This window comes from Balaenoptera musculus, chromosome 1 (assembly GCF_009873245.2).
Source record: "Balaenoptera musculus isolate JJ_BM4_2016_0621 chromosome 1, mBalMus1.pri.v3, whole genome shotgun sequence".
Classification (NCBI taxonomy): domain Eukaryota; kingdom Metazoa; phylum Chordata; class Mammalia; order Artiodactyla; family Balaenopteridae; genus Balaenoptera; species Balaenoptera musculus.
Window position 1 is genome coordinate 108,895,893 of NC_045785.1, and position 20,832 is coordinate 108,916,724.

The following is a 20,832-nucleotide window of genomic DNA, read 5'->3' on the forward strand; positions in this document are numbered from 1 at the left end:
AATATGGGGACATATGTATGCATATGGCTGATTCATTTTGGTGTACAACAGAAACTAACACAGTATTGTGAAGCAATTATACTCCGTTAAAGATCTGTTAAAAAAAAGTTGCCATAGCATATCACCAGCATACTACAATTTAGATTTTCATGATCGATTATAATAGTTACCTAAGAATAAGGCAAGAATGGTATGTGGTTGATCTCGGGTGGCCTCGGCCTGCAACGGCTTGAAGCAGGGTTTTGGTTCCCGGCCAGTGATTGAGGTCGGGTCACAGCGGTGAGAGCACCGAATCTTAGGCACTGTCAGTGAAAGGCCCGGGCCCTAAGGCTTTGCAGAAAAAGTATTCCCGCAAAGATGGAAAGTGGTGAAACAAGTATTAATTTGGAGAAAAAAGTACAGTACTTGTGGATAGACACACGAGCGGGCGCAGAAAGAGTCGCACCCTGGTGGCAGTTTAAATCACTTGTATGGGGCATTTTTTCCAGGTTTCCTTTGGCAAATCATTTTGATTTGCCTGGTTCAAAGTCTGAATTTGGTATAGCTCAGGATTTTCCCATGTGTGCATGCACATCTCTTAGCCAAGATGGATTCTACCGAAGAGGTCTATGGGTAGATTTGGCCACTTGGCATCACTCTCCTTTTGACCTCCAAGGAGGCTTTCTGCGCATGTGTAGTTGGGGAGGTCTCCTGACTTCAGGAATGAGAAATATGTGGTCTCTTATCTTCTATCTGGGCAGGGCCCAGCCTCCTCTCTCAATTGTCCTGTTATTCCCTTGTCAGAGTATCAGTCCACAAGGAAAGAACTCAAACCATTTGCCCCGGGGGCCCATCTGTCTCCTGCCTCATGGTAATGATACAAAGTTGAAAAGGCAGTTATTTATTAAGCATCTATATGCCATCGAGGTTCAGCAGGATATCAGGGGACTTAAAAGGACAAATAAAATAAGACAATGACAAACATGACAGATTATCTCAGGTTGACCAATTTTCATAGTTATATCTATAGTACATTATTAAGTTACTTAGCAAACTTTTCGCCAAGATTTGCAAAGTTAAAAAAGTAGATGAATCAAACTATATTTTCTGTTAGTACAGTAAATATACATTGATCATGACACACATTTCTACTGGTTACAGCAGGTAAAAATAAATTGTGAGAAAGTGTTTCTTCTTTCTTGAATTGTTATAAAACAAAGAGGTCCTCTAGATTTCCGGGTAAGAGGGATAACTAGCAATCCCACAGTGATTTCCAATATTTCTTGCCATCCGTATATATCCTTGTTCACCAAAGTTGAGGCCCCAGCTTTAGAAAAAGAAGTAACACAAAATTACAAATGAATATAATCAAATCACATTATCAACTTTTTATCTCTTAGATTGCTTTTCTCCTAAAGAGATTATATATGAAAAGCTGTAAAATAAAGTTGGAACAAAATAATATAATAATTTCCCCAGGGCTTTTAGGCAATTTTCAAAGGATGGTTTGGTAGGTTTTAATGTTATATTAATGAATAGATTTAATACCTAAGGAAAACAATATAAGGTCCATCCTAAACCTTTAAATCCTCCTATTTCTGCAGGGAAAGAGTTTTATTATCCTTTCCAAGACCCCATCTTTAAGTGTTTTTGCATAATAGGATCATAGGTGATGATTTCCTGTCAAACTTCAATTTCTTTAGAGAGTGTCAATTAAGAAAGATTTTTTATAGACCACTATGGAAAAGGCACAGGGCAGGGGATTCTCAAAAAAGAGCAGCTCTCAAACACCTTTTTGACCTGGAAGTGGAGCTGAGATAAGGTAAGACTTGCTCATAGTTAAAGCTGTAAAGAATGGAATATGCTACCTTGGGAGAAGATGAGCTCCCTGGCACTGGAAGTGTTCAATTAGAGATTTACATAACTTGTCAGAGATGTTGCAGGGGGAATTCATGGGTCAGATAAGGGTTAGAGGAGATCAATGGTTCCTCACTTTTTCATTTCATGGACTTTGAGAATTTCAAAAAATTTTGCAGATTGACATAAGGTTACCAGTTTTTAAGTTAGCAAGTACAGACATTAAAAAAAACAAAACCCTTTATTATCACCATCAAATTGTAAAAGAAAGGACATTTTAACACCAAAAACAAAACTTAAGAGGACATAACCTCTAATTTAAGTATAGTCCTTTGAGACAAATAAATTTAGATCTATGAAAGATTTACCAAAATATTCTTTTTTCTCCCTTTTTCACATACTAGTGAAAAAATTGACAAAATTCTTGTAAGAGAAATGACTTGTGAAGTCTTTTATGACTGTGAGATTTTATAATTGTAGGTGTACAAATAATTATGAGGCAGAATTCATATTCTGTATGAATTGTGCTATAACTAGTATACAAATAAAAGCATGAAATACTGTGTTTGTATTTGGAGAGCAGCAGGAAATTTAGTTGAAGGGAAAACTGAACATCTTTAGGGGAGTAGTGTGAAAAGAAGATAGAAAGTTGGTTTGGGGCCATATTGTGCAGAGCTTAGGACAGCAGACTGAGGAACTTGTTTAAGTCCATAGGCAGAGGGAAGCCATTGCAAACTTCTGCTCAGAACTCAAAGGAAGGTTGTGTTTTTGCATGCAGTGGAGAAACTAAGAAATGCTGGACTATTGGAAGAAGACAAGTGGCATAATTTAAAACAACTGTGCTTCAATAGGCCTTAAATGTTCTATGTATCAGCCATTCACTGGACTCTTCCGGTCTTATTTCTCTCTCTCTTGTACCATTTAACACAGTTGTCTACTCTCACCTCACTTCTCTCTTGGCTTTAAGACACTACTGTGTCCTGATTTTCTCTTCTCTCTCTGGTCACTCTTTCTTAAACTCTCTTATGGGCTCCTTCTTTATTTTTTTTTGGCCGCACCAAGCGTCTTACGGGATTGACCAGCAATTGAACCAGGGCCCTCAGCAGTGAAAGCGCCAAGTCCTAACCACTGGACCTCCAGGGAATTCCCTGGGCTCCTTTTTTGATTCCTTTCATTTATTGCCACTCCCCTGCTCAAAATCCTTTAATGCCTCACCAACACCTTGAGAAAAAATCCAAACTCCGCTGTCACCTCTCATCAATGGATGCAGTGCTTTTTTAGTATCCGGTTTGATAAGCAAAAGCGATAATAAATTCTGGCTAAGCTATTATTATTAATAGCAATAGCCACCACTTATTGAGCACTTACTCTGTGCTAAGCAGCTTAACATATATTATCTCATTTAATCATCATCCTGTGAGGTAGGTATTATCTTCTTTTTACTAAAGAGAAAAACTGGCAGAGGTAAAGTGGCTTGCCCAAAGTCACACAGATGGTTAATTGTGAATCAAGGGTTCAAATCTAGGGTTGTTTTATTCCAAAGCCTACTCTAACTTTTATACTATCTTCCTGTGAGAGAGGTAGTATGGGGAATGAAATTCAAACCAGAACATCCAGGATCTTATATAATTAGTATATTGCTATATCTTACTATATAGTTATTTCACTGCCTAAAAACAAGGTAAAAATTTTTAGATAAGCTGAGTTTAGACCTAAGTTCTGGTAATGAAAGTTGAATTGAGGCTCTTAGGAGTAGTAATATGAACTCAGTCAGTGAGAGATAGGAGTCCCAGATCCCACTCAGTATCTGGACGAGATCAACTGTCCCAAACTTTGTAGATCCCAGACCTCTTTTTTGGCGGAGTACTGCTAACCCTCCTTTTAAAAATACAGCTGATTAAAAATCTCAAGCTAAATAAATATTTGAGGACAAATTCTTGTCTTCAGAACTGTTCAAGATCAGTTCCAAATGCTCATTCCAGTCCTTACCAAGTTGTTTATTTTTATCAACTCTATAGCCCTTTCACTCAAACTGTTCAATTCTGGGCAAGTTTCTTAACTCTCTTAGTATCAGGAGTTTCCTATTCTGTGTTATGGGGATAAAATGCCTATCTCATAGATTACCTTAAAAATTAAATGAGAAAATGTATTTAAAGTACTTGCACAGTGTCTGTAGTAAATGCTCAACAAGTAGAGGTAGCTATTTTTGTTCTTATCCAAGTATAAGTCCATCTGATTTGACTCAAGTCCATCCCCTTTAAAGTATGTAGTGTTTTTCTAGGGTGACCAACAGTTCCACTTTCCCTAGGATTGTCCTGGTTTTAAAAATAAAGTCCTATGGCCTGGGAAACCCCTTACTCAGTGACAAAGCAAGATGGTTTGTCCCCCTACCTTCTCCCTGCATATTATAGACTACTAACTTATTAGATATTCCTTCTAAAATATATGCCAATTTCCTTTGTAATAAGTTGCAGCCTTGAACTTCTTAGGCTGTGCCAGACACTATTCTAGGCGTTAGGATTATGGAACTAAACAAGGTAGACAAAGTGTTTTTAAAGCCTATGCATTCTATATGGGAAACATATAATAAACAAAGAAATACATAATATGATATGATATGATATGATAAGTACTATAAAGAAAAATAAAGGGTAAGGGGATACAGAGTGTTGGGAATCCGGGCTACATTTTTTTTTTTAATTTATTTTATTTTTTGGCCATGCCGTGCGGCTTGCAGGATCTTAGTTCCCCAACCAGTGATCGAACCGGGGCCCAGCAGTGAAAGCGCAGAGTTCTAACCACTGGACCGCTAGGGAAGTCCCATGGGCTACATTTTAGATGGTGTAGTCAGGGGATGCTTATCTGAGGAAATATTTGAGCAAAGAGCTAAGTAAACTGAAGGTGCAAGTGATACAAAAATCTGGGAAAAGAGCTGGGAATAAGCTTGGTGTGTCTGGGAAACAACAACAAGGCTAGTGTACCTAGATCTCAGTGAGAGAGGGGAAAGCAACTGGAGAAGTGGTTGGAGAGGCAGGCTGAAACCAGATAATGTACCGCTTTTAACAGACGTGGGTCTTATTCTGAGTGTGAAGGAAAGCTATTAGAGGGTTTGGAGTAGGAGAGTAATAACATCTGCTTTCTGATTTGAAAAAGCTCATTCTGGCTACAGTGTAGAGGATTGACTATAGGCAAATAAGAGGGAAAGTGATTATCGGTTGGGAGATTTACTGCAATAGACAAAGAGAGATGGACAGTGGCTTGAACTAGAGTGGTAACAGTAGAGATATTGAGAAGTGATAAGGTTTGGGATAATTTAATGATGGTAGAAATGACAGGATTTGCTGATGGTTTAGATGTAGGGTATCATATGAAGAAAGAAGAGATGGCTCCAATGTTTTGTGGCCTGGGGTAAGTGCTGTTGGCATTTACTAAGATGGGGAAAATTGGGGCAGTAGCAGGGAGTCAAGAGTTCTATTTTGAACATGTTAAGTTAAAGAAACCTATAGACACACAGCTGGTAGACTGCTGGACGTGGAATCTGGAGCTCAGGGGAGAGATTAGGGCTAAAGATACAAAGATGAGAGTCATCAACACATACCTGGTGTTTAAAACCATGAGACTAAATGAGATTACTTAAGGAGTGAGCCTAGAGAGAGGGGGAACTGAGGCCTGGGGCAGTCTAATATTTATAAGCAAGAAGTAATAAAAGGAACTAAGGAACTCAGGAGACTGAGAAGTAGAGCAGGAAGAAAACCAGGAGAATGTGGTCCCCTGAAAGTTGAATAAAGAGTGTTTCAGAAAGGAGAGAGTAATTATATATCAAATGTTAAGAGGACAGGTAAGGTGAGACTTTGAAAACTGTTTAATGAGGCAAGATGGAAGTGAGTGGCAATCTTGGCAAGAATGATTTCAGTGAAGTGGTGTAATAAATACCTGTTCTGAGTTATAAACCAATATGCACATTCTTAATATCTTTTTTTTCCAGTTATTTAATTTTTGGCTGCATTGGGTCTTCGCTGCTGCACGTGGGTTTTCTCTAGCTGCTGAGAGTGGGGGCTACTCTTGTTGTGGTGTGCAGGCTTCTCATTGTGGTGGCTGCTCTTGTTGTGGAGCAGTGGCTCTAGGCACGCGGGCTTCAGTAGTTGTGGCACACAGGCTTCAGTGGTTGTGGCTCACAGGCTCTAGAGCGCAGGCTCAGTAGTTGTGGCGCACGGGCTTAGTGGCTCCGCGGCATGTGGGATCTTCCCGGACCAGGGCTCGAACCCGTGTCCCCTGCATTGGCAGGCTGATTCTTAACCACTGTGCCACCAGGGAAGCCCTCTTAATCTCTTTATAGAGAAATCTCTAAGGAAAACCACTAGGCTACAACTTTTTTCTTTTTCTTTTTCTTTTTTTTTTTTAAATTATTATTTATGTATTTGGCTGTGTTGGGTCTTCATTTCTGTGTGAGGGCTTCCTCTAGCTGCGGCAAGCGGAGGCCACTCTTCATCACGGTGCACGGGCCTCTCACTATCGTGGCCTCTCTTGTTGCGGAGCACAGGCTCCAGACGCGCAGGCTCAGCAGTTGTGGCTCACGGGCCTAGTTGCTCCGCGGCATGTGGGATCTTCCCAGACCGGGGCTCGAACCCGTGTCCCCTGCACTGGCAGGCAGACCCTCAACCACTGCGCCACCAGGGAAGCCCAACTTTTTTCTTTTTACATCTTTTTTTCAGCCTTCGATTCCATGGAGAAGAGGCAGTATGTATGAATTTAATATAAATTACTATAATGTTTAGTATAAAACGTTTACCCTAACTCTACTTTAAGATCAGGCTCAGGCTTCCCTGGTGGCACAGTGGTTAAGAATCCACCTGCCAGACTCTGGGAGGGCTCACGCCAAGGAGTACTTCCCAGAACTTCTGCTGCCAGTGTCCTTGTCCCTGCAGTGAGCCACAGCCACCCCCTGCCTCTGCAGGAGAACCTCCAACACTAGTAGGCTACAGGGCGAGCAGAAGCAAGAAGAACTACAATCCTGCAGCCTGTGGAACAAAAACCACATTCACAGAAAGATAGACAAGATGAAAAGGCAGAGGGCTATGTACCAGACAAAGGAACAAGATAAAACCCCAGAAAAACAACTAAATGAAGTGGAGATAGGCAACCTTCCAGAAAAAGAATTCAGAATAATGATAGTGAAGATGATCCAGGACCTCAGAAAAAGAATGGAGGCAAAGATATAGAAGATGCAAGTAATGTTTAACAAAGATCTCGAAGAATTAAAGAACAAACAAACAGAGATGAACAACACAATAACTGAAATGAAAACTACACTAGAAGGAATCAATAGCAGAATAACTGAGGCAGAAGAACGGATAAGTGACCTGGAAGACAGAATGGTGGAATTCACTGCTGTGGAACAGAATAAAGAAAAAAGAATGAAAAGAAATGAAGACAGCCTAAGAGACCTCTGGAACAACATTAAACCCAACAACATTCACATTATAGGGGTCCCAGAAGGAGAAGAGAGAGAGAAAGGACCCAAGAAAATATTTGAAGAGATTATAGTCGAAAACTTCCCTAACATGGGAAAGGAAATAGCCACCCAAGTCCAGGAAGCGCAGCAAGTCCCATACAGGATAAACCCAAGGAGAAACATGCCGAGACACATAGTAAACAAATTGGCAAAAATTAAAGACAAAGAAAAATTATTGAAAGCAGCAAGGGAAAAATGACAAATAACATACAAGGGAACTCCCATAAGGCTAACAGCTGATTTCTCAGCAGAAACTCTACAAGCCAGAAGGGAGTGGCAGGACATATTTAAAGTGATGAAAGGGAAGAACCTACAACCAAGATTACTCTGCCCGGCAAGGATCTCATTCAGATTCGATGGAGAAATCAAAAGTTTTACAGAGAAGCAAAAGCTGAAAGAATTCAGCGCCACCAAACCAGCTCTACAACAAATGCTAAAGGAACTTCTCTAAGTGGGAAACACAAGAGAAGAAAAGGACCTACAAAAACAAACCCAAAACAATTAAGAAAATGGTCAAAGGAACATACATATCGATAATTACCTTAAACGTGAATGGATTAAATGCTCCAACCAAAAGACACAGACTGGCTGAATGGATACAAAAACAAGACCCATATATATGTTGTCAACAAGAGACCCACTTCAGACCTAGGGACACATACAGACTGAAAGTGAGGGGATGGAAAAAGGTATTCCATGCAAATGGAAATCAAAAGAAAGCTGGAGAAGCAATACTCATATCAGATAAAATAGACTTTAAAATAAAGAATGTTACAAGAGACAAGGAAGGACACTACATAATGATCAAGGGAACAATCCAAGAAGAAGACATAACAATGGTAAATATGAATGCACCCAACATAGGAGCACCTCAATACATAAGGCAACTGCTAACAGCTATAAAAGAGGAAATCAACAGTAACACAATAATAGTGGGGGACTTTAACACCTCACTTACACCAATGGACAGATCATCCAAAATGAAAATAAATAAGGAAACACAAGCTTTAAATGACACAATAGACCAGATAGATTTAATTGATATTTATAGGACATTCCGTCCAAAAACAACAGATTACACTTTCTTCTCAAGTGCGCATGGAACATTGTCCAGGATAGATCACATCTTGGGTCAGAAATCAAGCCTCAGTAAATTTAAGAAAACTGAGATCATATCAGGCATCTTTTCTGACCACAAGGCTATGAAATTAGAAATGAATTACAATGGAAAAAACGTAAAAAACACAAACACATGGAGGCTAAACAATATGTTACTAAATAACCAAGAGATCACTGAAGAAATCAAAGAGGAAATCAAAAAATACCTAGAGACAATTGACAATGAAAACACGACAATCCAAAACCTATGGGATGCAGCAAAAGCAGTTCTAAGAGGAAAATTTACAGCCAAACAAGCCTACCTCAAGAAACAAGAAAAACCTCAAATAAACAATCCAACCTTACACCTAAAGGAACTAGAGAAAGAAGAACAAACAAAACCCAAAGTTAGCAGAAGGAAAGAAATCATAAAGATCAGAGCAGAAATAAATGAAATAGAAACAAAGAAAACAATAGCAAAGATCAATACAACTAAAAGCTGCTTCTTTGAGAAGATAAACAAAATTGATAAACCATTAGCCAGACTCATCAAGAAAAAGAGGGAGAGGACTCAAATCAATAAAATTAGAAATGAAAAAGGAGAAGTTACAACAGACACTGCAGAAATACAAAGCATCCTAAGAGACTACTACAAGCAACTCTATGCCAATAAAATGGACAACCTGGAAGAAATGGACAAATTCTTAGAAAGGTATAACCTTCCAAGACTGAACCAGGAAGAAACAGAAAATATGAACAGACCAATCACAAGTAATGAAATTGAAACTGTGATTAAAAATCTTCCAACAAAGAAAAGTCCAGGACCAGATGGCTTCACAGGTGAATTCTATCAAACATTTAGAGAAAAGCTAACACCCATCCTTCTCAAACTCTTCCAAAAAATTGCAGAGGAAGGCACACTCCCAAACACATTCTATGAGGCCACCATCACCCTGATACCAAAAGCAGACAAAGATACTACAAAAAAAGAAAATTATAGACCAATATCACTGATGAATATAGATGCAAAAATCCTCAACAAAATACTAGCAAACAGAATCCAACAACACATTAAAAGGATCATACACCATGATCAAGTGGGATTTATCCCAGGATTCAAGGCTTCTTCAATATACGCAAATCAATCAATGTGATACATCATATTAACAAATTGAAGAATAAAAACCATATGATCATATCAATAGATGCAGAAAAAGCTTTTGACAAAATTCAACACCCATTTATGAAAAAAACTCTCCAGAAAGTGGGCATAGAGGGAACCTACCTCAACATAATAAAGGCCATATACAACAAACCCACAGCAAACATCATTCTCAATGGTGAAAAACTGAAAGCATTTCCTCTAAGATCAGGAACAACACAAGGATGTCCACTCTCACCACTATTATTCGACATAGTTTTGGAAGTCCTAGCCACAGCAATCAGAGAAGAAAAAGAAATAAAAGGAATACAAATTGGAAAAGAAGAAGTAAACCTGTCACTGTTTGCAGATGACATGATATTATACATAGAGAATCCTAAAGATGCCACCAGAAAATTACTAGAGCTAATCAATGAATTTGGTAAAGTTGCAGGATACAAAATTAATGCACAGAAATCTCTTGCATTCCTATACACTAATGATGCAAAATCTGAAAGAGAAATTAAGGAAACAATCCCATTTACCATTGCAACAAAAAGAATAAAATACCTAGGAATAAACCTACCTAGGGAGACAAAAGACCTGTATGCAGAAAACTATAAGACACTGATGAAAGAAATTAAAGATGATACCAACAGGTGGAGAGATATACCATGTTCTTGGATTGGAAGAATCAATATTGTGAAAATGACTATACTACCCAAAGCAATCTACAGATTCAATGCAATCCCTATCAAATTACCAATGGCATTTTTTACGGAGCTAGAACAAATCATCTTAAAATTTCTATGGAGACACAAAAGACCCTGAATAGCCAAAGCAGTCTTGAGGGAAAAAAACGGAGCTGGAGGAATCAGACTCCCTGACTTCAGACTATACTACAAAGCTACAGTAATCAAGACAATATGGTACTGGCAAAAAAGCAGAAACATAGATCAATGGAACAAGACAGAAAGCCCAGAGATAAACCTACGCACCTATGGTCAACTAATCTATGACAAAGGAGGCAAGGATATACGATGGAGAAAAGACAGTCTCTTCAATAAGTGGTGCTGGGAAAACTGGACAGCTACATGTAAAAGAATGAAATTAGGACACTCCCTAACACCATACACAAAAAAAAAACTCAAAATGGATTAGATTCCTAAATGTAAGATGGGACACTATAAAACTCTTAGAGGAAAACATAGGAAGAACACTCTTTGACATAAATCACAGCAAGATCTTTTTTGATCCACCTCCTAGAGTAATGGAAATAAAAACAAAAATAAACAAATGGGACCTAATGAAACTTAAAAGCTTTTGCACAGCAAAGGAAACTATAAACAAGACGAAAAGACAACCCTCAGAATGGGAGAAAATATTTGCAAATGAATCAATGGACAAAGGATTAATCTCCAAAATATATAAACAGTGCATGCAGCTCAATATTAAAAAAACAAACTACCCAATCCAAAAATGGGCAGAAGAGCTAAATAGACATTTCTCCAAAGAAGACATACAGATGGCCAAGAAGCACTTGAAAAGCTGCTCAACATCACTAATTATTAGAGAAATGCAAATCAAAACAACAATGAGGTATCACCTCACGCCAGTTAGAATGGGCATCATCAGAAAATCTACAAACAACAAATGCTGGAGAGGGCGTGGAGAAAAGGGAACTCTCTTGCACTGTTGGTGGGAATGTAAATTGATAGAGCCACTATGGAGAACAGTATGGAGGTTCCTTAAAAAACTAAAAATAGAATTACCATGTGATCCAGCAATCCCACTACTGGGCATATACCCAGAGAAAACCATAATTCAAAAAGACACATGCACCCCAATGTTCATTGCAGCACTATTTACAATAGCCGGGTCATGGAAGCAACCTAAATGCCCATCAACAGATGAATGGATAAAGAAGATGTGGTACATATATACAATGGAATATTACTCAGCCATAAAAAGGAATGAAATTGGGTCATTTGTTGAGACGTGGATGGATCTAGAGACTGTCATACAGAGTGAAGTAAGTCAGAAAGAGAAAAACAAATACCGTATATTAACGCATGTTTGTGGAACCTAGAAAAATGGTACAGATGAACTTGTTTGCAGGGCAGAAGTTGAGACACAGATGTAGAGAACAAACGTATGGACACCAAGGGGGGAAAGCGGCGGTGGGTGGGGGTGGTGGTGTGATGAATTGGGCAATTGGGGTTGACATGTATACACTGATGCGTATAAAACTGATGACTAATAAGAACCTGCTGTATAAAAAAATAAATAAAATTAAATTTAAAAATAAAAAAAAAATAGAATCCATCTGCCAATGCAGGGGACACAGGTTCCAGCCCTGGTCTGGGAAGATCCCACATGCCGCCAAGCAACTAAGCCCGTGTGCCACAACTACTGAGCCTGCGCTCTAGAGCCCGTGAACCACAACTGCTGAGCCCACATGCCAGAACTACCGAAGCCCGCTCGCCTAGAGCCCGTGCTCCGCAACAAGAGAAGCCACCGCAATGAGAAGCCCGCTCACTGCAACGAAGAGTAGCCCCCACTTGCCACAACTAGAGAAAAGCCCGCGTGCAGCAACAAAGACCCAACGCAGCCAAAAAAAAAAATCAGGCTCTCTTGAGAGATCATTCAACAGTTTTCAGTGAAGGAAAATGGAATATGTTCTTTCTTCTAACTTATATATATATATATATATATATATTTTTAAATATGGCACTTGGCAAATTGAAATTTTTTTAAATTAATTAATTTATTTATTTTTGGCTGTGTTGGGTCCTCGTTTCTGTGCGAGGGCCCTCTCCAGCTGTGGCAAGTGGGGGCCACTCCTCATCGCGGTGCACGGGGCTCTCACTATGGTGGCCTCTCTTGTTGCAGAGCACAGGCTCCAGACGCGCAGGCTCAGTAATTGTGGCACACGGGCCTAGTTGCTCCGCGGCATGTGGGATCTTCCCAGACCAGGGCTCAAACCCGTGTCCCCTGCATTGGCAGCCAGATTCTCAACCACTGTGCCACCAGGGAAGCCCCCTAACTTATATTTTAATAACTTAATGCCACTTATGGATGAAGAAGAGTCATTTCTGTACCCACTCCGAACCCAATCCATCAACTTACTGCATGACCTAGAGGCCCATCTATTTTGCAACTGTTTATTTTAGAGAGTTCACCAGATATTGCTTAAAGGGGTCCTGGGTGCTTACTTAGTTTTTTGGTGTGTGTGTTTGCATGCATGGGTGTGTATGTGTGTGTGCATGCATGCGGGGGTGTGTGTGTGTGTTTAAGGTTCTAATGGGCACATAGTTAACATCTTTAATATGTTTTCCTCAGGCCAAAGTTGTCTCATGCCCAGTAACTGTGGAGCCTTCATTACTCATTGATCTGTATGTTAAATTAAACTCCTCCCTTTTTTTTGCAAAGACAATCTTGGCCCATCTTGTGGGCAGTCCCTTAGACTGGGGTGGCCTTCTGACCAAGTTTAGGCTCCTAAACTTTTCTAAGTACATAGCCGTTGTATCTCTAGCTCAGCTAGCTTTCTAAATTTATAGATCTGCCCATCATTGGCAACATAGACTATCCAAATACTTAAGGATCTTCTAGATAGTTTAACCTCAAAATCTCTACTGCCTAATATTTAGGGAGATGTCCCTGAAAAATATGTAATTCATCATTCCTCACTTAGATGCTCTAGTTTTATTCCTGAATTAAGTCAAACCATCAGAGTGTTGTATAATAAGGTATTTTGCATTATTTTGGTCCCCATAAAATAATTTTTACTCAGTTATGCTTGGTATTAAATCATTTGCCTATATGCTAGACATTCTGAAAGCATTCTGTAAAACTTCTAGCTGCATTTACGGTTGGGATGTTACTAAGGGCATAGTTTTCTGCATTAGATTGTATTCTCTTTATAGAGCTTCAAAGGAGGAATAATAATAGAAATAATAACTATGATTTATTGGACATATTATGGGCCAGACACTATGTGCTAAGTGTTTTACATACATTATCTTGTTAAATCCTTATAGTAATCTTGAAACTATTATTCCCATTTTACAAATGGGAAAATGGAAAGCTAAAGATATTAAATAACCTGCCTAAGGTCACACGGACAGTAAAGGAGCTAGGATTCTAAGCAAGTTCTGCCTGGCTTCAAAGTAAATGCTTTTACTTGCTATGGTATACTGTATTATAAAAAGAAGCTAAATACCCACGTACAGAAAGGTAGAAAAATTCAGGGACATTGGATCAGTGTTATATATATACCAAGAAGATTAAGCATAAACAAAAGGAAGATAAAAAAGAAGAGGCTAAATAGAGGAAGACTCCACATTCTTTTACTTAAGGTTAACTTGGTAGCACTGGAATGACATAGAATCTAACCTTTTAAGAGATCATTAAGAACAAGTTTGATAATATAAGAGGCTTTTGCTTGAGTCAGCCTCTGTGGAGCCTGGAATTCATGAACATATCCAATCTGTCCTTGCTGGGATTTAGTGCCAGAATCGCTGTGGTCATTCATAATTTGTTCCCTTCCTATCTCACATCTCTCTCTAACAGGCTTCTTATACTACTACCTTTATAAAAGAACATGCAGTTCCCTTAACTCATTTACTTTCTCTCAGTTCTAGACTTTGGCACATTTACCTTCCTCTGTTCTGATTGCCCTTTTTCGTCTGGTTATTTCTTTCTCATCCTTCAAGATTCAGTCAAATAATCTGGCTAAAAGGCCCTCCCAGACTCCCCAGGCTATGCCAGGTACTCTTATTCTGTGCTTCCACTGCAACGGATGCATACCTCCATCTTAGCATTTATTACATTCTATTGTGATGGTCTGTACATGCACACACCTGTTTCCTTGACTCTACGTATTAAACTATGAGTATCTTGAAGGATGATAGGAAGGCTGTATTTTTCATTGCCTAGCACTGTGCTTGGCACACGGTAGGTACTAATATATGTTTGTTGAATCAATGTATGAACAAAGATGCAAAAATGAACAAGAGACTGTTCTACCTTTGAGGAGTTTATATTTTAGTGAATGGAACATGATTTATAGAAATAGCTATAACAGAAGGTACAATTTGTTAAATGCTATAATAGAATTTATAAAGCATTGCTAAAGCTTAGAAGTTAGAGAAACAATTCTGAGTAAATGAATGGGGTATGGAAGAGATAGCATTTGAGGTAGGTGTTTTTTGAAGAATGAATAGGATTTTAATGATTTTTTAAGGTTTTTTTTTCATTTTAAAAGTAATAAGTGGTTTGTTAAAGACAATTTTGAAAATACGTATAGGCAGACAAAGACAACCTTTTTTTTTTTTTTTTTTTTTTTTGCTGTGCCACGGGGCAGGTGGGATCCTAGATTAGATTTTTTTTTTTTTTTTGGGCCAAGCTGTGGCATGTGGGATCTTAGTTCCCTGACCAGGGATCAAACCCATGCCCCCTGCAGTGGAAGTGCAGAGTCTTAACCACTGGACTGACAGGGAGGTCCCAAAGACAACCATTATTAACATTTGGTATAATTCCTTCTGGTCCTTTAGTATAACATATATCAGAGAAATGGTGTATACTATTTTAAACTTAATACTTATACTGTATATAAATGTTGTATTTATATGTATTTTTTCATTTAAACATATATTCCAAGTATTTTATTAGGTTATTAATAATGGTCTGAATAAATATAATTTCTGACACATGGACTGATTATGTCATAATTTATTTAACACTATTTCTATTGTTAGGCATTTTTGTTTGCTTACTAGTTTTCACTATTAAAGGAGAAGAATGCTACAATTTACATAAGTCAGGTGTGAAGTTTGCCCCAAATTTAGGATTATTTTCTTCATATAGATTCCAAGAAATAGAAATAATTGGATGAAGAATATGAACAGTTAAAAAGTTCCTGATTCATATTATCAAACTGCTTTCAAGAAGGATTGTAAAACTTTACTCTTCCACCAGAATGTATAAGGGTGCCCATTTCACCACAGACAGTGGGGTTTCTGTAGGCAGCAATGGGCTTTAAGGGCATTTCAGAAAGATGAAACGGCACAAGTAACAAATTAGAAATAGCTAAGTAGGGCTTCCCTGGTGGTGCAATGCCTGTCAATGCAGGGGACACGGGTTCGAGCCCTAGTCTGGGAAGATCCCACATGCCTTGGAGCAACTAAGCCCGTGCACCACAACTACTGAGCCTGCGCTCTAGAGCCCACGAGCCACAACTACTGAGCCCTTGTGCCACAACTACTGAAGCCTGCACCTAGAGCCCATGCTCCTCAACAAGAGAAGCCACCGCAATAAGCCCGTGCACCACAACGAAGAGTAGCCCCTGCTCGCCGCAACTAGAGAAAGCCCGTGCACAGCAACGAAGACCCAATGCAGCCAAAAATTAATTAATTAAAGAAAATATCATTAGAAAAAATAGAAGAGAAAAGAAATAGCTAAGTGTCTCTAAACTTAAAGAATGATGAGAAAGTAGTTTGCTGTGGCCAGAGTGTGAGTATGGGTACATGAGAATATAGTGGAAGAAAAGTGTAAATGGCTATGTTGGAAGCTACCTAGTGGAGACCCTTGAATGCCTGGCCAGGAGTTTGGACTTTATTTTGACGAAAATGGTAGACTGTTTAGAATTTTGACCTTGGGTTTGGATGATACATATTTTAAGAAGATACTTCCATAGCTGGGTGAGAAGAGAATCTGAATTAATGTCATTAGGAATGGAAAAGAGAAAATACATATAAAGTATGATGCAGAGGCTTAAAGGACAGGGCTGTGTGGGTTTAGGGAGAGAAGGAAGAGCCCAAGATGATACCAAGGCCTTGATGATCTGAAGATGATGATGTATTACTCAAAATAGAGAATAATTTTCCCTTGAACTTACTCTGAAATCATTTTCATGGATGGGGGATATAGGGCAAATTGGGATAGGGAGAGGGGGAATTTGATTTTAGATTTGTTGAGTGAGAGAGAGAGAGAATGTGTGTGTGTGTGTGTGTGTGTGTGTGTGTGTGTGTGCTGTAAGTGGAAGTAGGGCAGGTGGGTGGGGAATTTTGATTTTTAAAGTAGAGCTAAAGTTGGAAGTTGGACATAGATGTCTGCTGCTTAGTAGAAAGGTAATTTTTAGAAATTGTGAACTGGGTATCATGCACATAATGGCGATAGATGAAGCTCAAGGATCAGAGGAGTTTGCTTTGGCATGGCTAGAGCTAGAGTGTAAGGGACAGGTGGAAGAAAATAACCTAAGAAATGAGGCTAAAGCTGATATAGCAAAACAAGCCAGGAAAGTGATATGTCATAGATGTCATAGAACTAAATGCAATAGAGAGTTTATAAAGCAGAGAAGTCTCTCACATTTCTGTGCCATTGCATATCCTTTTTGGGTCATTGGGCAACTTACTTCCCTCCTCCAACACATGAGCAGTTCCATTCATCTGAAAACTTGGTGCAAGTAGTGCCTTCTCTCTGGAGCTTTAGGCAGTTAGGCATCTCCTCTATGGCCCCATAGCCATTTAGACATATTATACCATGATGTGTTGTATTTTATTGCTTAAAAATATATCTAATTCCCAAGTGGACTTTGAGCCCTTACAGGATAGGATGATTTCTCATTAATTTTTGTATTTCCAAGGCCTAGATAATGTCTGTCACATTGTAGATGCCTAGAAAATGCTTGTTAAATTCGTAAGTGCTAAGAAGATGTTTTGAATTAAAACCCCAAAAGATATATAATCTTCAAGAAGAAACTTCAATAGAGAAGAGGATTTACAATACCTACTGTAGGGAGTAAACAAGATATATATATAAGTGAAAGTATTGCTCCATTTAAAAAAGTTATCACCGGTCTAGACCCAAGCTGATCAGTACCATGAACGGGTTATAAATGAACCAAGATATTAATCACCTCAACTACTTTCCCAATGGGCCATGCAAATATCATCATCTTTGTGGGCCACAACATGAAAAAGATAGGAAAGTAACTTTTTGTTTGTTTATTTATGATTTGTAGACTAGGTACTTCCAGTAAAGATTTGAGGGGGTTTATGGGTTGAATTGCGTCCCTTCCAAATTAATATGTTGGAACCCTAACTCCCAATACTTCAGAATGTGACCTTATTTGGAAATAGAAGCATTGCAGATACAATTAGCCAAGAACAGGTCATTAGGGTGGGCCCTAATCCAATATGACTGGTCTTATAAAAAGAGAACATTGGACAGAAATACACATGCACACAGGGAGAATGTCATGTGGAAATGAAGGCAGAGATCAGGTGATGCTTCTACAAGCCAAGGAAAACCAAAGATTGCCAGCAAAACTTCAGAAGCTAGAGGAAAGTGACAGCCCTTCTGACTTCTAGCCTCTAGAACTGTGAGACAATAAATTTCTGTTGTTTAAGCCACTCAGTTTGTGATACTTTGTTATGGGAGCCCTGGAAAACTAATACAAGGAGAAACTTCAGACACGTTTAAGTCTCAACTCTTCATATTTCCTCTTTTTTTCCCTCTGAAAGCTACATTACTTTTGTTTGTGGGTTTTATGGATGTCAGCTAATTCATGTGTTGAGAGGCTGTTAGGTGCCACATACTGTGCTGAGGATTCAAAGACAAAACATAATCTCTGCCCCAAAGGCACATACAGAACATTGGAGTGATAGTTAGGTGAACATACAATTTAAATATAATGTGTAAAATATTCCAGTATGCATAGGATATTTTAGGAGCATAGAAAAAAAGACATTTTGCCTAGCCCAAGAATTTAGGGAAAACTTTCTGGTATAGATAATGCCTGAGCTGGTTTTGAAGGGAAAGGAGGAATAAACCAAGTGAGGAGAAAGGATGTTTCAGGCAGAGGGGCCAGCATAACCAAGATATGAAGATATTAAAGGTAAAATGATCTGTATGGGAACTATAACTGTGTATGTTTCCATATAACGAGAATGTAAAATGTGAGACAAGTGCCAGGAATTGGGGCTGGCAAGGCAGGTAGGGACCAGACATAGCGACTCATCGTTTCTACTAGGGAACATTCATCTCACAATGAATGGTACTAAGTATAAGAGGTATAAGCCCAGACTTATATTTTAGACAAACCAGATTGGAAGCAGTATAAAAGACAGATTTAAGAGTAAAGGAGACCTGGGTATATATCCAAAAAAAAACCAAAAACACTAATTCAAAAAGATACATGCACCCGAATGTTCATAGCAGCATTATTTATAGCAGCCAAGACATGGAAACAACCTAAGTGTCCATCAACAGATGAATGGATAAAGAAGATGTGGTATATATATAATGGAATACCACTCAGCCATAAAAAAGAATGAAAATTTTGCCATTTGCAGCAACGTGGATGGACTTGGAGGACACTATGCTAAATGAAATAAGGCAGACAGAAAAATAAATACTGTATGATATTGCTTATATGTAGAATCTAAAAAATACAAGAAACTAGTGAGTATAACATAAAAGAAGCAGACTCACAGATATAGAGAACAAAGTCGTGGTTACCAGTGGCAGGGTGGGGGAGTGGGCGGTACTAAGTGTTGGGTGTAAGATAGGCTCAAGGGTGTATTGTACAAGCCAGGGAATATAGCCAATATTTTGTAATAACTGTAAATGGAAAGTAACTTTTAAAAATTGTATAAAATAATTAAAAAAATTTTTTAATTAAAAAAGAAAAAGAAAGAGTAAAGGAAACCAGTGAGATGGCTACAGGGAGAGTCCAGGCAACTATGTCTCAACTAGAACAATAATAGAAGAAATGGAGAGGGGGCAGAATCAAGGACAGATATGAGGTAAAATTAGCTCAACTTGTTGCTTGATTGGGTCTGGAGGATCTAAGACAAATTCATAGCATCTAATTGGGTAACTATGTTGTGTGGTGTTGCCTTTTAGTGAGATGGGAAGTCCTGAGAAGGAACGAAATGGTAGGGAGGGTACTGGGTTCCCTGGACATACTGAATTTGGAGAAACTAAGATACGTGGAAGTGCACGTGTCCAGATAAATATGTCTGAAGTTCAGGGCAGAGGTCAGAGCTAGAGCTAGAGATTTGAAAGCCATCAGCATATAGTTAGAGCTGAAATCATAAGAATGGAATGATTGCATCCAAGAAAGATGTAGAATAAGAAGAGTAATGGGCAGAGGATGGGGCCCTGGAGGAAAGACCAACGACTGGGGGCTAAGCAGAGGAATGGGTATTCATAAAGGAGACCAACAAGGAATGATCAGAGAAGTATTGTAGAAGATAAATCATGAAAACCAAGTGCTGACCGCAGAATAGGAAGTGAAGAATTCTGAGTAATTTAAAATGTCACTTTATAAGAAGCTATAAATATTCACCATTTTCAATATCATGATGATGATCATCATAATCACAAGAAGGCATTGGTTGAGGCTCCCTCAAATCCCTGATTTTATTTAAATATACATTAAAGTGTGAGTACCTGTTTTTCACAAGCCAGTAGTCTCTCCCGTTAAGGTTACCATAGCCAATCACCAGTACACCATGATTCACAGCCTGAGTACACAAGGGGTCATAGTAGACACCTGAGAATAAAATACGGGTAGAGCAAAAGAGTAAGTGATGTGTGGCAATGAAGGACATTTGAAAATGCTATTTTATTAGACTGTTTTGGGTATATGTCAGGAACATATACTCTCACATTTAAACTATTTAGAGTTCATGATTCTTTGCCATCAATGCTGTATTTGTCAGGGATTTTTGTTGTTGTTGTTGTTTTGTTTGTTTGTTTGTTTAGTCAAGTTTGGCATCAGTCTAATCACAGTTCCCTCAGAAATCATCTTTGATGAACTGCCACCTTTTTCTAATTATTTTTTAACTTATATTGTTGTATTTCTATGTATATATTCCTAAATTGTTTGTTCTATACATTTTCATCCTTTACTAAATTAAATGATCTTTAAGGTGAGGTTTAAAAAAAAAAAAAAGATGATAACCTTCTAGTTTGTCTAATACAATGCTCTACCCTTAGTGGGCGCCCTCCTTGTACACTACTGTGTTGCACCTACACTCCACAGCGGCTACAGCAGCTAGGAGCTCAGGCTCTGGAGTCAGGCAGCACAGTTTCTAATTCCAGCTGACCACTTGCAGACTGTATGACTTTAGGCAAGTTAACATAAGACTTAGTTTTTTCATCTGTAAAATAGGGCTATTGTAAGGATTAAATGAGATAATGCACAGAAAGAATTTAGCATAGTACCTGGCCTGTA

General features: G+C 38.6%; 1 protein-coding gene across 1 annotated transcript in view; it reads right to left on the minus strand.

The window, feature by feature from the left end:
• Positions 1-848: 848 nt before the first annotated feature.
• The window catches only part of CTSS (cathepsin S), a 28,865-nt gene continuing 8,881 nt past the window's right edge, over positions 849-20,832 (minus strand). The window contains exons 7-8 of the mRNA XM_036861721.1: positions 20,046-20,148; positions 849-1,306 (exon numbers count right to left, since the gene is read on the minus strand). Of these exons, the coding sequence (XP_036717616.1) occupies positions 1,207-1,306; positions 20,046-20,148 (203 nt within the window). The 3' untranslated portion in view covers positions 849-1,206. The remainder of the gene's footprint in view (positions 1,307-20,045; positions 20,149-20,832) is intronic.